We start from the raw sequence: 14,550 nt of genomic DNA on the forward strand, positions 1-14,550 counted from the left end.
CGAACTTTATTACTCTGCTTTTTTCTTAACCATAATCAGTTCTGTTGATCTCGTCCTCAGAGCATACGAAATGTATTTTGAGAGGGGGGAGAAAACTATCAAAAGTACAGCAATGTAAATCGATAACCTCATTTAGAAATTCATTAGTTTTTAATTAATTAAACACATTAAGACCATACCTGAAAGTACAATCACTCTGAATTTGAGCATGAGTTTTGCTTAAAGCTGGTTTTCTCTGACAATGGTCTCTTTCCTTGCAAGATGGTAGAACTTGCAAGGAAATGCCATAATTATAAAATATATTCTGTACCAGATATATAATTACAAAGACAATAATAACTGGACAATAGAACATGGTTTTAAGTGGCAGTAAGTTATAAAAATATAAGGAAGAGTCTAGTTTATCTATGGAAACATAATCATCTATTGGGATTTGTTAGCTTGTTAGTTAATCTTCCTGGAAAAAAATTTATAAGCCCAGACTCACAAAAACATTGTAATACTTTTGGTAACTTGGACTAGACTATGCTCTTAGTTTTTAGAAGCTCTCTTGAATTTACAGAGTTACACACTTTAACGTTTTAGACAGGGCTCAGTGGCCCTGCTACCTTGTTCGAGAATCCATGAGTTACCTACTGTATTTTGCCATGTGTAATGCACACCCACGTTTTTGGCCCAAACTTTCGGGGAAAACATCTTGCGTTTTAATTTTTAAATTCAATTATTTATTTATTTATAGATATCTTTGTGTATTATAAAGGATATTTTAGCAATTATTCTTTAACATATTATGGTACAAGAAATTTTATGTAGTAACATAACTACAAAACAATGACAGACCCAAGTTATTTCAGGCTCTACCCAGGTATAACGTGAGCCCTTAGTTTTCCCTCAAAAATTTGGGAAAAAATGCATGTTATACATGGCAAAATTTGGTAGGCTATATGCAACTTTTGTGTTTATAGGGACCTAAATTTTGTTTTGTTGGTGCGATCTATAGGTTTCTTTGGATTCATAAAAGGATCCAGGACCCAGAAGAGGTAAGGGATCCTTTACCTTTGAGTAAATCCTTTACCTTTGGGGCTGACACCCAGAGATGTCTTAGCTGAGCAGTAGGGGTCACTGCTGCTCTTCATAAGAGTAGGAGGATTTTTCCTAAATCAGGGGGAGTAACTTATTAATGTAACTATTGTTAAGCCTGTTTGTGTGAAACCAATAGCACAAATTTAAAACAAGTCTTCTCCTGATTAATTAGCTGCTTTAAAAAAATCTCACCAATACATAGAAATCTCTTTATTCTCTTTCAAATACACAATTGTGTGTATCTGTAGGTGTGTGCTCTGTGCTCACCTTTAGAAAGATGCTACTTTGTAAACAACCATTAATTCAGTCTTAACCCTTTCCTGTAAGGCAGAGAATTGCTTCCCTGAAGACAGTCAGCCTCTTTAATCATAGTAAATTTCAAGAAAACACATTATTTTTCATTATATTTAGATAAGTTAGTTCCAAATTTTGGTTGGTGTAAATGAAACTTAATTTTGATATTAAGTTATAGGATAGTAACTTATTTGAAAAATGTATGATTTGCAAAAATGGGTTTAATTGGCAGAAAACTTCTTGACATCATAATGAAGAAGATTAAAGTATTTTGATTGTTTGAATATTTTACAAAATTACGTTATAATTTAGGCCATTTTAGGTTTTCTTCTAAAAGCATAGTAGCAAAAGTCAGCATCATGTTTATAGATTAATATGAAAAATATCCTCATTAGTAAGCCAGAAAACTAGAATCTTTACTATCACCATTGTTATCCACACTTATTTTTTTCTGAAAGTTCTATTCATGAGAGAAGAAATAAGTCATGTAAAATAAGAAGTAATGAAGTAAAGCTATTTTTATTTGCAAACGGTATGATTTTGTGCCTTAAAAAATAAGAAATCAACTGGAGAAACTGTTGGAAATAATAAGAGAACTCACCAACGTATCTGAGTACAAAAATAATATTTAAAAAATCAATAGTTTTCATATATGCAGTTAAAGTATATGGGGAAAACCATCTTGTAACAGTAGTAAGTGAAAAATGTTCAAGACTTAGATTTTAAAAACCTAAGGAACATTTCAAAATATTTGAATTCATGAAAATGCATACCTTATTCTTGGATAGAACGACTCAAAAATATAAATATGTCTATTATGTCATTAATCTAATCCTGGGCACATTTCACATAAAATATTTATAATTTAAGAAGTAGCTATTAAATAGTGAAAAAAATTTAAAAATTATAAACACTCCAAAATAAAACAAAAATTTTCATCTTCTATAGAGTTTCACTGCTGGTACTATGTACTTAGGTATAAAAACTTCATCATTTATTGTATTGCTTGAAAATCCAGCTTCTCTTTCTCATGTGCAATTTATACCTTTAAAAAATAGTCAGTCTGATTCCTAAATATTTTATCTTAATTTTCCCCTTGGATTAGTTTAGCAAACCTTAGAAGCAATCTTAGCCTAACTAACCAAAAGATAATGGGGTGTGGGTACTATTAGAAGAACAAGTAGATGTCTCATCAATTTGACAGAAGAATAAAATGATCAAGTTTAGAAGTTTGGGTTATTGCCCAAACTTCTAAACTACTAACCCAGTGACCTGTGGCTCTAGGGTCAGAATATTACAGTACTAATAGGACCACTGTAGCCCCACACCTGCATTTTAGGGGTCATTCCAAGCTAAGGGGGCAGGCAGCACTCCACAGGTGTTCATTACACCCTTAATGGTCTCGAGTCCCAATGTGACTCGAGCAGGTGAGCATCTCTGCCTTTTCTGTAGTTTTGGGGATCGGCTTTAGGTTGAAGAAGAAAATATCCTATTTTCCCCATGTTGCCATGCTCTGCTTTTCAATCAGTCCCCTTAAGAAAAACAGAGTGGCATCCTTCAAGTTGGTAAAGGGAGTCTCTCCACAAGAAATAGTGCTAGCTAGCACATCCCCATCTTCCCTGCTTTCCCATTGTAATGGCTAACATATTACTGTGGTTACCACCTCCCTGGTCTCAGGCTTGCCCATCAAAGCTCTGGTCCAAGTGGACCTCCAGCTCTTCAGTATTAACTTCCCTGTGGACAGTGGTTCTCAAACGGGGGCTCAGGATAAAACAAGAAAAACACTCATGGAGACTAACAACAATTTAGTAACGTGTCACAAGAAAAGTACCCACAAAGACTAACAATGATTTAGCATAATTTCTCAAAAGCTATGCCTATTTAAAAAGAGCACTGTATTTTATTTTATTCATTAAATCAGTCACTCATTTATACATTCAAACTTTGCTCAATAGATATCTATCAAATACCTTCCATGTGTCAGATGTATGATATAAACCATATTGTCATTCAAACAAGTAAGTTTCAAGTCTACAAGCTTTTGCCTTTTAAGTTCCTCTTCCCTTTGAAGGAGGTTAGGGCTTTAAGTCATTGTTCCCAAAGGCTTACCTTTCCCTGTCTTAGGCGTAATACATCTTATAAGTACTTTTCATTTTCTGTCTTCCTCTTGGAAGAACTAAAAAAAGATAATCGTTTTCCTCCTGCCTTCTAAGTTCTTTTAGCTAGGCTTATAAACTAACACAGACAGATACCATGTGGAAATCAGTTTTAATACATAAGCGTGAAAATTCCCAGACAGTGAGGCAAAACTGGGTGTATGTGTCATTTTGGACAAAGGAGGAAAGGAGGAAATGGGGTCTTAAAATTTCAAAAATAGAGATGGACGATTTACAGGTAATTGAGGAAGGCGCAGAGAACACACACGGCAGGCAAATTTTAGCTTCAATGGGACAAGGGTGATCTAGCAACTGGGTCCCTGCTTAGGGTCTTCTTATCTACCACACTTCATTCAAATTAGGCTAAGGGTTTTCTTCCTACGGCAGTCTATCCATTTGAATCTCTTGAGCAGAAAAGGGGGAGGGTCAATCGCCTTTTCTAAGTCTCTTGTTTCCTAAAAATCAGCTTAAAATCATTATCCCAAAAGGCAGATGTAGCGTGGCAAAACCCTGGTGCCCTTCACCATTTAGACATACAACTTCAGGAGTACAAGGGTGCAGCCTTTCCAGGTTACCAAAGTATCCTTAGCCCCTAGCACACTATCTTGCCACAAAGTAGGTGCTTTGTATGATAAACACAAACTGCCTCATGCTTACAAACTGGGCCCAATATGAATTGTAAAAGTATCAACAGCAAGCACATCGACCAGCAGTGCTTGCAAATCTGCCCTTCACTCCAGACAGCTGCTGGACAAGACACATGATTTACTGTCACTGATTTACTGCCCTTGACTTATGTAACGGGATCGGGGAATATGAAGAACACTGCACTATTGACCTGAAATCATAACTGAACACATAGCACTCCCTTCCTCCTCCCCTGATCACATCAACATTTTCAAAGAACTTAGGGAATTTAGTAAGCAAAATGCCTGCAAATATATTCTTTCTCTTTGAAAACATGGCAATGTACTTTATAATATTAGGCAGTTTAGTGTGTTTGTGTAGCTGTCTATAACTACAGAAAAACATATTTAACAAGGACTAGAGTTAAAGAAACTCATAGTTATTGCTGCATCAGGCATGCTTCTTACACAGACGTGACTATCCATACCCACAGCCTTGTAAGAAAGTAAAAAAGTAGGTGAAAATAAAGGCTAGGACTGAGTGTGCCAATGTGAGACACTATCACCCCAGGACAATGGGCTAGCCAAAACAACGACAGCAAGCAAAGCAAAAAGGTACCAGTGAACTCTTTATGATGTTTGTATTTTGTTGAGCAATGTGGTATAAGGGACACAGGGCATGGACTGTGAGATCAGGTAGACCTGGGTCAGGTCCCAGTAGAAATACTTACTACTTGTTTACCTTGGGTAGCTTACTCATCTTCTCCTAGCCTCAGTTTCATCATCTGTATGACAGTGGTTTCAAGAATTAAATCAGATAAATGACGACCAGAGCTGGGCCTCTGAGGCATGTTTCAAAGAAGGCTAGTACACTCATTCACTCTCCAGTTTTTATGGAATGCCCACTATGCCTGTTTTGCTCACCAACGTATGTCCAGCCCCTAGCACACTACCTGTCACGTAGGACGCTATCGAGAACCTACCTGCGGAATGAATGTCTCTGCTCTTACAGAACATACATCCTAACATTTTCCTTCCACCTTCCTACTGATAATGGCCAGAATGACAGTCAGATCAGAAAACGTGGGAATGTAAAGGAGTTTCCCCTTTAATATTGTACAAGATTGTGTAATATGCTTGAAGAACTTTAAAAATTAAACTTCTATAAATTTAATAATGGCTCTTTTGCTAGTTGATGAAATGTCAGTGCTTGAAAATGAAGTAATAGCATGATAATATCACCTCAAAAGAAAAAACACATTTTAGTCTTCTTCACAGTCCTTTTATTTTATTATTTTTATTGAGGTAAAATTGATATATAGTATCAATGTCTTTAAATCAGCAAGAATCTGATATCATTAAAATAAAAGCCTGTCTAGATTATCAAAATAAACTCTTTCTCAGTTACATTTTGAAGGGAAGTCTTTGTACACTATTTTAATTAATACACACATTTGCTTTTTCAGTCAGATTGTATATTCTTCTAAGAAAAATGAAAACTACACTAATCTTAAAGTACACAATTTACTTACTAATGAATGGTACACAAATATAGAAAAATCCAATCAATTGTGTTACTTAATTTAAATATAATTCTTTGCTTCTATAAATCTGAGTGAAAAGAATTTGGAAAAGCCACCCACACTATACCGAGACAAAAAAGACATTTAATGGGTCTCATACCATCATCCAGAGCCCACTTCAGAGCATTGTTTAAAACATACTCCCCTGACCCAAACCTGCTATCTTTGTAATAAAATCCCTTTAAAATGTAATGAGAATGTTTCATGTTCTACACAAAAATACCCAGAAAATACTGCCAGGCATCACGCCTGCGGGGCTCCGTGGTGTGGATTTCGTTACCTAGTGATTCTCGGAGGGGTGGCTCATCCTGATCACAGCTCGCAGGTGAAAAGGTGAGAGAGTTTGGTGGCTTCTGGGAAATGATGGAAAGAGATGGGCCACAGTCAGTTTCTGGACATCTATTTAAAACTGATGTGTGAAGGCCTCACTAGTGTTAAGATAACCTTGTTTTTTATTATTGATTATGTTGATTATGTTCCAGTTAAAGGCGAGATCATATGGTGTTTGTCCCTCACCACCTGGCTTATTTCACTTAGCATAATGCAAAAGAAAAAATAAACAAAATATAACCAGAGTCATTGAAATTAAGAACAATCTAACAACAGCCAGAGGGCAGTGGGGAGGGGACAGTGAAGAGAAGAGTTTTCAGGAACTAATGTAAAGGACACAGGGACAAAACCAAGGGGGAGAGTGGAAGCAAGGGGGGGTGGAGCTGGGTTTGGAGGGGGTGGGGAGAAAATACAGACAACTGCAATTGAACAATAATAAAATAATTTAAAAAGGTATTGTTTTTGTAAACAATACAATCTAATAATATAAAATAAAAAATATATGTGGTTTAAGAATAAAATGTTAACTATGTAGCCAATCACTATAATAATGACTTTGATCCAGGAATCTGTGATCTACTAATTATTTTAATACTATTGAAAATTTGTTGAGAATTTTAGCTTACATTAAGAAAGAACAACATGTGAAATGTGGTCAGAGCAAAAAAGAAGAGACAATTCTTTTTGATGTTTGTCCATCACTGCACACTGCATGAACTGTAGTTTTGTGGTTCTGATTAGTGTCAATTAATAAATACATAGTGATGTAACATTATTCTTAATTTTAATGGCTTATTTTAAAACTAAGTTACATGATTGACTCAAAACCTAAGCATTTTTGCCATACCTTTAGTGAGCTCACAAGGTTAGTGGGTGCCTTATGAGTTAGTCCAATTTTTTTGTGCGTGGGTTAAAAGTATTTTTTTCTCACCCATTCTTTGTAAGTTTAGGTAGCATGCACATTAATTTACAGGAAATGTGATGCACATCTCTTTTAGGAATGTCCTAATTTCCCATCATATTGTCCATTGAACTCAATTGAAGAATTTCAGTGTTTCTAATCCAGCCAACAGAGAACAGTTGAACGACAAGTAAATAAGTCTTGCTGGGAAGATGTGGCTTAAGCAATAAAATGGTTCAGCCAAGAAATGAACCAAAAAATTAAACATTAACTAAAGAAGCTAACCATTTAAAGTCACACCTAACTGGGGATTCAGGTATATATAGGATTGAAGTGCTCTCAGTTAAGTTCACCAGCGAAGGATGGTTTCTTGGAACTTCCAAAAACTTGAAATCATGAAACATCTATTACTGCTACTATTGTGTGTTTTTGTAGTTCAGTCCCAAGACTATGAAAATGAGGTGATTTGAAAAAAATTATTACTATACTATTACTAATATTATTAATGTAAAATATAACTATTATTATATGGAATATTTATTTTGATGAAGTTTCAATCTTTATTTTAATTATGAAATGGAATTGTCAATCTCAGGAACCCATTTTATTTAAATGATGTTACATAGTCTTTGTCATATAAAACAAAGTAACAATTTTTTGTTTTCTGGTTTATCACTTTCCTTTTCCCAGGATGAAGACGACACACCTAAGGTAAGATGTGTTTATTCTCATTTGGTGTTATCCTGAGTACTATGAACTTTGTTTCATTCTAGTAACACTTTATTAAATTGTGGGAACAAAAATCTCAAAATTTGGCAATCTATAAAATAACAAAAGAGCAGTATTTTACAAGAAAAATGCTGTGGTAGCTAGGTTCTCCCTGGGGAAGGAGGGTCATATATAGTTGCTGAAATTATTGGCTATTTATGAATAAAAATTATAAACTAAGTCTAAAAGCAGAATCGATCAAATACAGGGATAGAAATGCAACATTGTTTTTTCAAATTAGGACATGTAAAACGTGGGTTGCATTCACTATTATTATTAATGATTACAAGACATATAGCCCAGTTTAATTTATTCATTTATAGAACAGTTTTTCCTTAAGTACTATCTTTGCTGATTTATTTCTATGGGTTTTACGATATCAAAAGTACAGAAATGCACTTAGGGAAATAAAAATTTAAAGCTTTTTATTTTTAATATCAAATGAATCATGATCAAATTTCTTGTACATAACATGGAATTATCACACTAGAAATCAAGTACACAATAATTTTTAAAGATGTCCTTCATTTTTAATCACTTGTTGAATTTGAAAGGACTCTAAGTAATCTAATTATAAAACTATACACAGAAAAATATCCCTGTCTGGTTAATTGCATGGGAGAAGGAAATTGTGGAGAATGTGTAAACGTTTGTGGAGTGTACATGGTTAAGTGCTTTTATGTTCTTGCCCACAAACTAATACCCACAGAGACAGTTTACTGGTTTAGGCTTCAAAATGGATTTTCACGTTTTAGTTATTTTAATAAGTGGTCTTCTTAAACCTAAATGCCTGTTTAATTTTTAAAATATTTTTTATTTCTTTGTCTCTTGTAAAGCTAGATTATCAATGCTACCTCTACACTCTGAAATAAAAAGAAAACATTGTTCCTTCTGTTATAAATTGATTTGTAATATATGGGTGAATTACATTTATAAAATTCCTATTAGAACAGACCAGCTCTGACAGAGAAACCACATCTTTGAAATAAAATATGTATATTTCCCTCACATCTTCACACATTGTTATTTTTATTGCCATCACACATACCAAATACTACAGTTTAAATCCAGCAGTTAAGCAGGGAAACCAGGAGCCAGCCTACCTGGGTTTAAAGCCTTCCACCCTCCAAGCAAATGTTAAATATTATAACGTAACAAGTAAATGACAGTAACTGAAGGACTTTCAGGCTCACAAAATAACTAGAAAGCTTAGTCTCTGCTTCAAATCTAGTCCTCCCTTAATTTGTTATTACACCTGAAAGGGTAATAATTATTGAGAAAAACCATATCATAATACAGTTAACCCAAGTCAACCCTTTTATAATGCAATGCATATTTTCCACTTCATCATCTTTTAGTGTAACACCTTTTAAGTTAACAAATAATTTTAATTGCTATTCACATACCTTGAGGATTATTTTAAATATGAAAAATCATGATGTTTGCTAGAGCAATTATGTAGAAAATTTCACTAGAAATGTTTATCAAGTGGTTTTATTGATAGAAAATAGGAGCGAAAAATTGCAGATTAGCAGTGGAAAAAGTCACTTAAACTCCAGTACCTGTTATGTGTGACTGCAGTGAAAATAATAATGAACTTACTATGTGCCAAGTGCTCTTCTGAGGGTATCATATGCAATAACTTATTTAAGTCTTATAATCATCTTCAATGGCTGATACTATTAGTCTCCCTCTTTTACAGATAAGGAAATGAGTACAGATAAAATAACTCGCCCAAGATTTTATAAGGTAGTAGGTGGTAGGGCCAAGCCAGGCAGTCTAGCTCCAGAATGCCTTATTTCTTTTCAGACATGGTACAGTCAAGGGCTGTCCTATTATAAATAAATTTGTACTACTTGAGGATATTATTATGTAGGAGTTACCCAAATCAATCACCAAATCATAAAAACTAAACACAGGGAAATAATGAACAACGATTATAGAAATTTAGTAATCCAAGCAGCATGAGAATTTAAAAACTGCATGAGATACCATAGCTTTTTGCACAGTTTTTCTTTCTGCTGTAACTAAAAAGACCTGAGCAACCTACTGACTTACCAACATGTAGGCAGATGATAGGCCTTAAGCAAATCATCAGTCGTGTGATAATGTAAATTATCAAATGAGGACATTGGAGAAGTTACATCTCAAGCCTTCTATAACACAATACAATTTGTTTCTGCTTGGTTCTCTGAAGAGCGGTTTGGATGCCCGTGGTCACCGACCACTCGACAAGAGGAGGGAAGAGGCTCCCATCCTGAGACCTGCCCCGCCCCCCATCAGCGGAGGCGGCTATCGAGCTCGTCCAGCCAAAGCAGCTGCCAACCAAAAGAAAGTGGAGAGAAAAGCCCCTGACGCTGGGGGCTGCCTCCACGCTGACCCAGACCTGGTGGGTGCACGGATGTTTCTCCCCGCAGTGGGTGGGTGGCCCATGCAGAGAAAGCCTCCGCCTCCATCACATCTTCCTCATGTTGCACTGACCACGTCGCTGCTGTTTTTATTTTGTTTACTTTGGAAATACTCACAAAACATAAACATGTTGGGCCTTTGGTTGAAGGTTTCTTTCTATGGTCTGGGCCCAAGATTACAAATGAAGACACATGGGTGCTGCCTTTAGTTTGGTATTTTGCCCATTTCATTTGTTTGGGTGAGAAATTTTTAACTAATTTACTACATTTCTATTTACACTTATTTTGTGGTAAAATCTATTTTTAATCTTCACAAGAATACACTGATGACGCTAGAATTTCTGGGCTTAGGGAAAGAAAAGCAAACGACAAGATCATTGGCTGATGATCACTGAATTTTCACTATGTGTAATTTTCACAAATACACATAATCCAAATTCTTCACCTAACACCTGATACTTTCTTTGTCTGCAGGGAGTGTTGTGTCCTACAGGATGTGAGTTGCAAGATACGCTGGTAAAACAAGAAAGACCAATCAGAAACAGTGTCAAAGAGTTAAATAGTAATATGGAGTCCATTTCCCAGACCTCGTATAACACCTTTCAGTATATGAATATGCTAAAAGACATGTGGAAAAACTGGCAGAAACAAGTAAGAGGTAGATATCCTTGTCTTTTCTACTTGATTCTGTTCAACAGTAGGGACTGCTAGACTGCTGTGGGAAGGTACGATTGCGAGAAGAATAACATTTCTGGATCAGGCTAAAGGTACCCACAGGCGTCCTGTGTGGCCCAGTCACCCTGGAGTCCTCATGCTTTCACCTGCACACGCAACTTGTCAGAGAAACACCATTCAATGCATTCCCAGTGTGGTGTCAGGAAGGATGGTTTTCTATGGCAAATTTTTCTGAATCCTCATTTTCAGTCTCTGAGAGACCTGTGACTCAGAAGAGAATATTCACAGAGTTAAAAAGTTAGCATTTATATATTTAACACTTGACGTTTTGAATATTAGAAGGTGGTCCCTGATATACTCAATTGTATTGCAAATAATGATACCTAACCTTTGAATCTTAAGATCTGAATTGAGTATGATGGGCTTGCTGGTTAGAAATCAGCTGGTGAGTGAGTCTGGCGTTGACATCTCAGTGATCAGCACCCCCAAATTTGGAGATTTTTCAAACAATTCATGACATCTCTTTTGTAAATTTGAAGGCTCTGCTAAACCTATGTGAAATGGATAAATAAATGTAGTATATCCACTCCATAACTTCTAAGTTGGAAGGTCTAAATACTTTCCTCTTTTTGCCTCACCAAAGATATAAACAACCTATTGTATTTATTTGTAAGCACAATTTTTAGCTTACTCCTCAGGTAAATTACTGGGACGCTAGTTAGAATATATGTTAATGTGCATATGCCATGGGGTCAAGTACAACTGCATAGCGTGACTGCCTGATGGTGGCTCAGTGCCCTCTTGTTCATTCTCAGAAAGTCTGAATCACAATTGTGTGGTTGAGTACTTTTAATTTTTTTTTATCAGGGGAAAAATGCTAACTATTCCCACATAATTTCATCTTTCCAGAAAATGAAAATGTCATAAGTGAGTACACCTCAGACCTGGAAAACTACCGATTGTATATAGATGAGACCTTGACTAGTAACATCCCGACGAGCCTTCGTGTGCTCCGTTCAATCCTGGAAAACCTGAGAAGCAAAATACAGAAACTGGAATCCGATGTGTCCGTCCAGATGGACTACTGCCGCACCCCCTGCACTGTCAGCTGCAATATTCCTGTGGTGTCTGGCAAAGGTAACTAGTTGCTAAACATATTTTTGGAGAGTTTCAGAGGAACGCACGCTCTCTAAAACTAAGGTAACAGAAAAACAGTCCCATGGATTCTCTCCCACGGATCCTAATGGCATTAGGGCACGTTCCCGGCGTGCTGTGTTCTGACATCGCCTAGTGCACTTGCTTGCTCTGGGTGAGCAGGATGCTGAGTGATGACGGCAGTAGCGCCACATGGCACTGTGCGTCCTTGCTTGAATAGATGGCAGAGGAGTGAGTAGAGGCAGCTTCTTTATCCCACATGTTCTGGCCATTTATATCTGGCAGATAGCTCAGGAGCAGGGCTTTCTCCTCCCCTTAGCAGATATGAGTCAAAACTGAATTAGATTCTTTTGTAAAAAGATTCCATTTCTCTACTGTATCCTCTGATGTCTAAAACAAAACATTCCTGGGGAACCTATGTAATCTTATAAAATGCATGACTAAAGACCAAGTAAATAGTTGTAGTTCCTGAATGTAATGTGTGTCTTTATGGCTGCAGAGTGTGAGGAAGTTGTCAGGAACGGAGGTGAAACATCTGAACTGTATCTCATTCAGCCTCACAGCTCTGTCAAACCGTATAGAGTGTACTGCGACATGAACACAGAAGGTGGAGGTAAGTCGATAGTTGTTGGCCTGGTACTCTCTAATTGTTTCAATACCCCAGAACATTAGAAAGTAAGTCTTAGCTTTAACATAACTAACAATGGGCCACACACCTGGGAAATCACTCTGATATTTTAAAAATTATAAAATATCTATAGTTCACAATTTAGAGTGAGATCAAGCACGTACAGTTTTTAAAGATTTTAAGAGCTTCCTTCTCATACGTATTTTCTTGTTCTGTCTACTGCGGAGCACGAAGCATTGAGGGACATAATAGAAGTTCAATAGACAAAGTATTCAGACGCTTCCCTCAAAGTGACATTACTTGGTATTGTTTAACATGTGCTGTTTCTTTTTCCTTTCTTTAACCCAAAGGATGGACAGTAATTCAGAACCGTCAAGATGGCAGCGTTGACTTTGGCAGGAAATGGGACCCATATAGACAAGGCTTTGGCAACGTTGCAACCAATGGAGATGGGAAAAAGTACTGTGGCCTCCCAGGTAACCACTGAGAGTGTGAAATAAAATGATTAGAAGTGGGTCTCTTTCCATTAAAGGAACACAGTGTCGGGAGTCTGTTTTAGGAGTTTAGGAGGTTCGGAAGAATTTATGAAGAGTGTGAAAGAGAAGAGAAGAAAGGCAGTTTTTAGTCTCTAAAGTTTTTATTTTTGGTGAGATTTTATTTATTTTTTTAGGTGAATATTGGCTTGGAAATGATAAAATCAGTCAGCTTACCAAGATAGGCCCCACAGAACTTCTGATCGAAATGGAGGACTGGAAAGGAGACAAGGTGAAAGCGCGCTACGGAGGGTTCACCGTACAGAACGAGGCAGACAAGTACCAGATCTCTGTGAGCAAGTACAAGGGCACAGCCGGCAATGCCCTCATGGAAGGGGCTTCCCAGCTCGTGGGAGAAAACCGAACCATGACCATTCACAACGGCATGTTCTTCAGCACCTACGACAGAGACAATGACGGCTGGTACGTGCTGTGTTCTTCCCTCCTGCTGTCAAAGCCAGCACTGATATTGTTCCTTGGGATCATTCATGATGGCTATGTTGTTAATAACTCTCCTCTTGTGGGTAGTTACTGTGCGTCAGTCACTGAAGAAAGCTCTTTCTACATCATTCTGTTAAGGTTGCCCTTATGTTCTCATCTGACAGATGAAGTTTAGAGAGATTAAGTAACTTATTCAAAGGCATACAATTCTAAAAGACAGGACTTTAATTAGAACACTCTTACCTTCTGAGTAGTGAGTGTTCAGAAAAATTTCTATATCTCTATATTGAAGGGTATATATTTGAAAGCTTCAGGTTGTTTTTCAGAGTACTCTAATACGAAGGGATTGGAAAGCTATCATTTCAATATAAAGTAATGAATATAGATGAATTCACCACACAGTCCTGGTTCTCTCCCTTCCTTGCTCGAGGGCAGAGAAGGTCTTTGATGTGGTAGGGTGACTTTATTTATAGAACCAGAGGGAAGGGGTACAGTGCACAGCATCCCCTTTGCATTGAATTAACTGGACAGCCCTGCAGTTGTAATGACCCCAAACGCATTTCCTTTCAGGACAAACGCAGACCCCAGGAAACAGTGCTCTAAAGAGGATGGTGGTGGATGGTGGTATAACAGATGTCATGCAGCCAATCCAAATGGCAGATACTACTGGGGTGGACACTACAGCTGGGACATGGCCAAACACGGCACAGATGATGGAGTGGTCTGGATGAACTGGAAGGGGTCCTGGTATTCGATGAAGAAGATGTCTATGAAGATCAGGCCCTACTTCCCACAACAGTAGTCCCCCAAACAGATTTTTATTCTTCCACGTGTAACAACATTTTTTTATATTATGTCATTGGCATTTTCTTTCATATATTATATCCCTCTCAAACTGTCAGAAGGCTGTGCGTGTGGCTTTTTGGAAATCTTATTTAGGGTAAATGACATTAAAGTTAGCACACCATT

General features: G+C 36.9%; 1 protein-coding gene across 1 annotated transcript; it reads left to right on the forward strand.

Moving 5' to 3' along the window:
- Positions 1 to 7,306: 7,306 nt before the first annotated feature.
- On the forward strand, positions 7,307 to 14,550 carry FGB (fibrinogen beta chain). Its single transcript, XM_037168085.2, has 9 exons — positions 7,307 to 7,434; positions 7,664 to 7,684; positions 9,939 to 10,130; positions 10,624 to 10,807; positions 11,734 to 11,961; positions 12,479 to 12,592; positions 12,958 to 13,083; positions 13,278 to 13,563; positions 14,152 to 14,550. The coding sequence occupies exons 1-9, from the start codon at positions 7,336 to 7,338 to the stop codon at positions 14,381 to 14,383; spliced, it is 1,482 nt and encodes a 493-aa protein (XP_037023980.1). The 5' UTR covers positions 7,307 to 7,335; the 3' UTR covers positions 14,384 to 14,550.

This window comes from Artibeus jamaicensis, unplaced genomic scaffold, assembly GCF_021234435.1.
Source record: "Artibeus jamaicensis isolate MK-2021 breed Jamaican fruit bat unplaced genomic scaffold, CSHL_Jam_final scaffold_537, whole genome shotgun sequence".
In the NCBI taxonomy this organism is placed as follows: domain Eukaryota; kingdom Metazoa; phylum Chordata; class Mammalia; order Chiroptera; family Phyllostomidae; genus Artibeus; species Artibeus jamaicensis.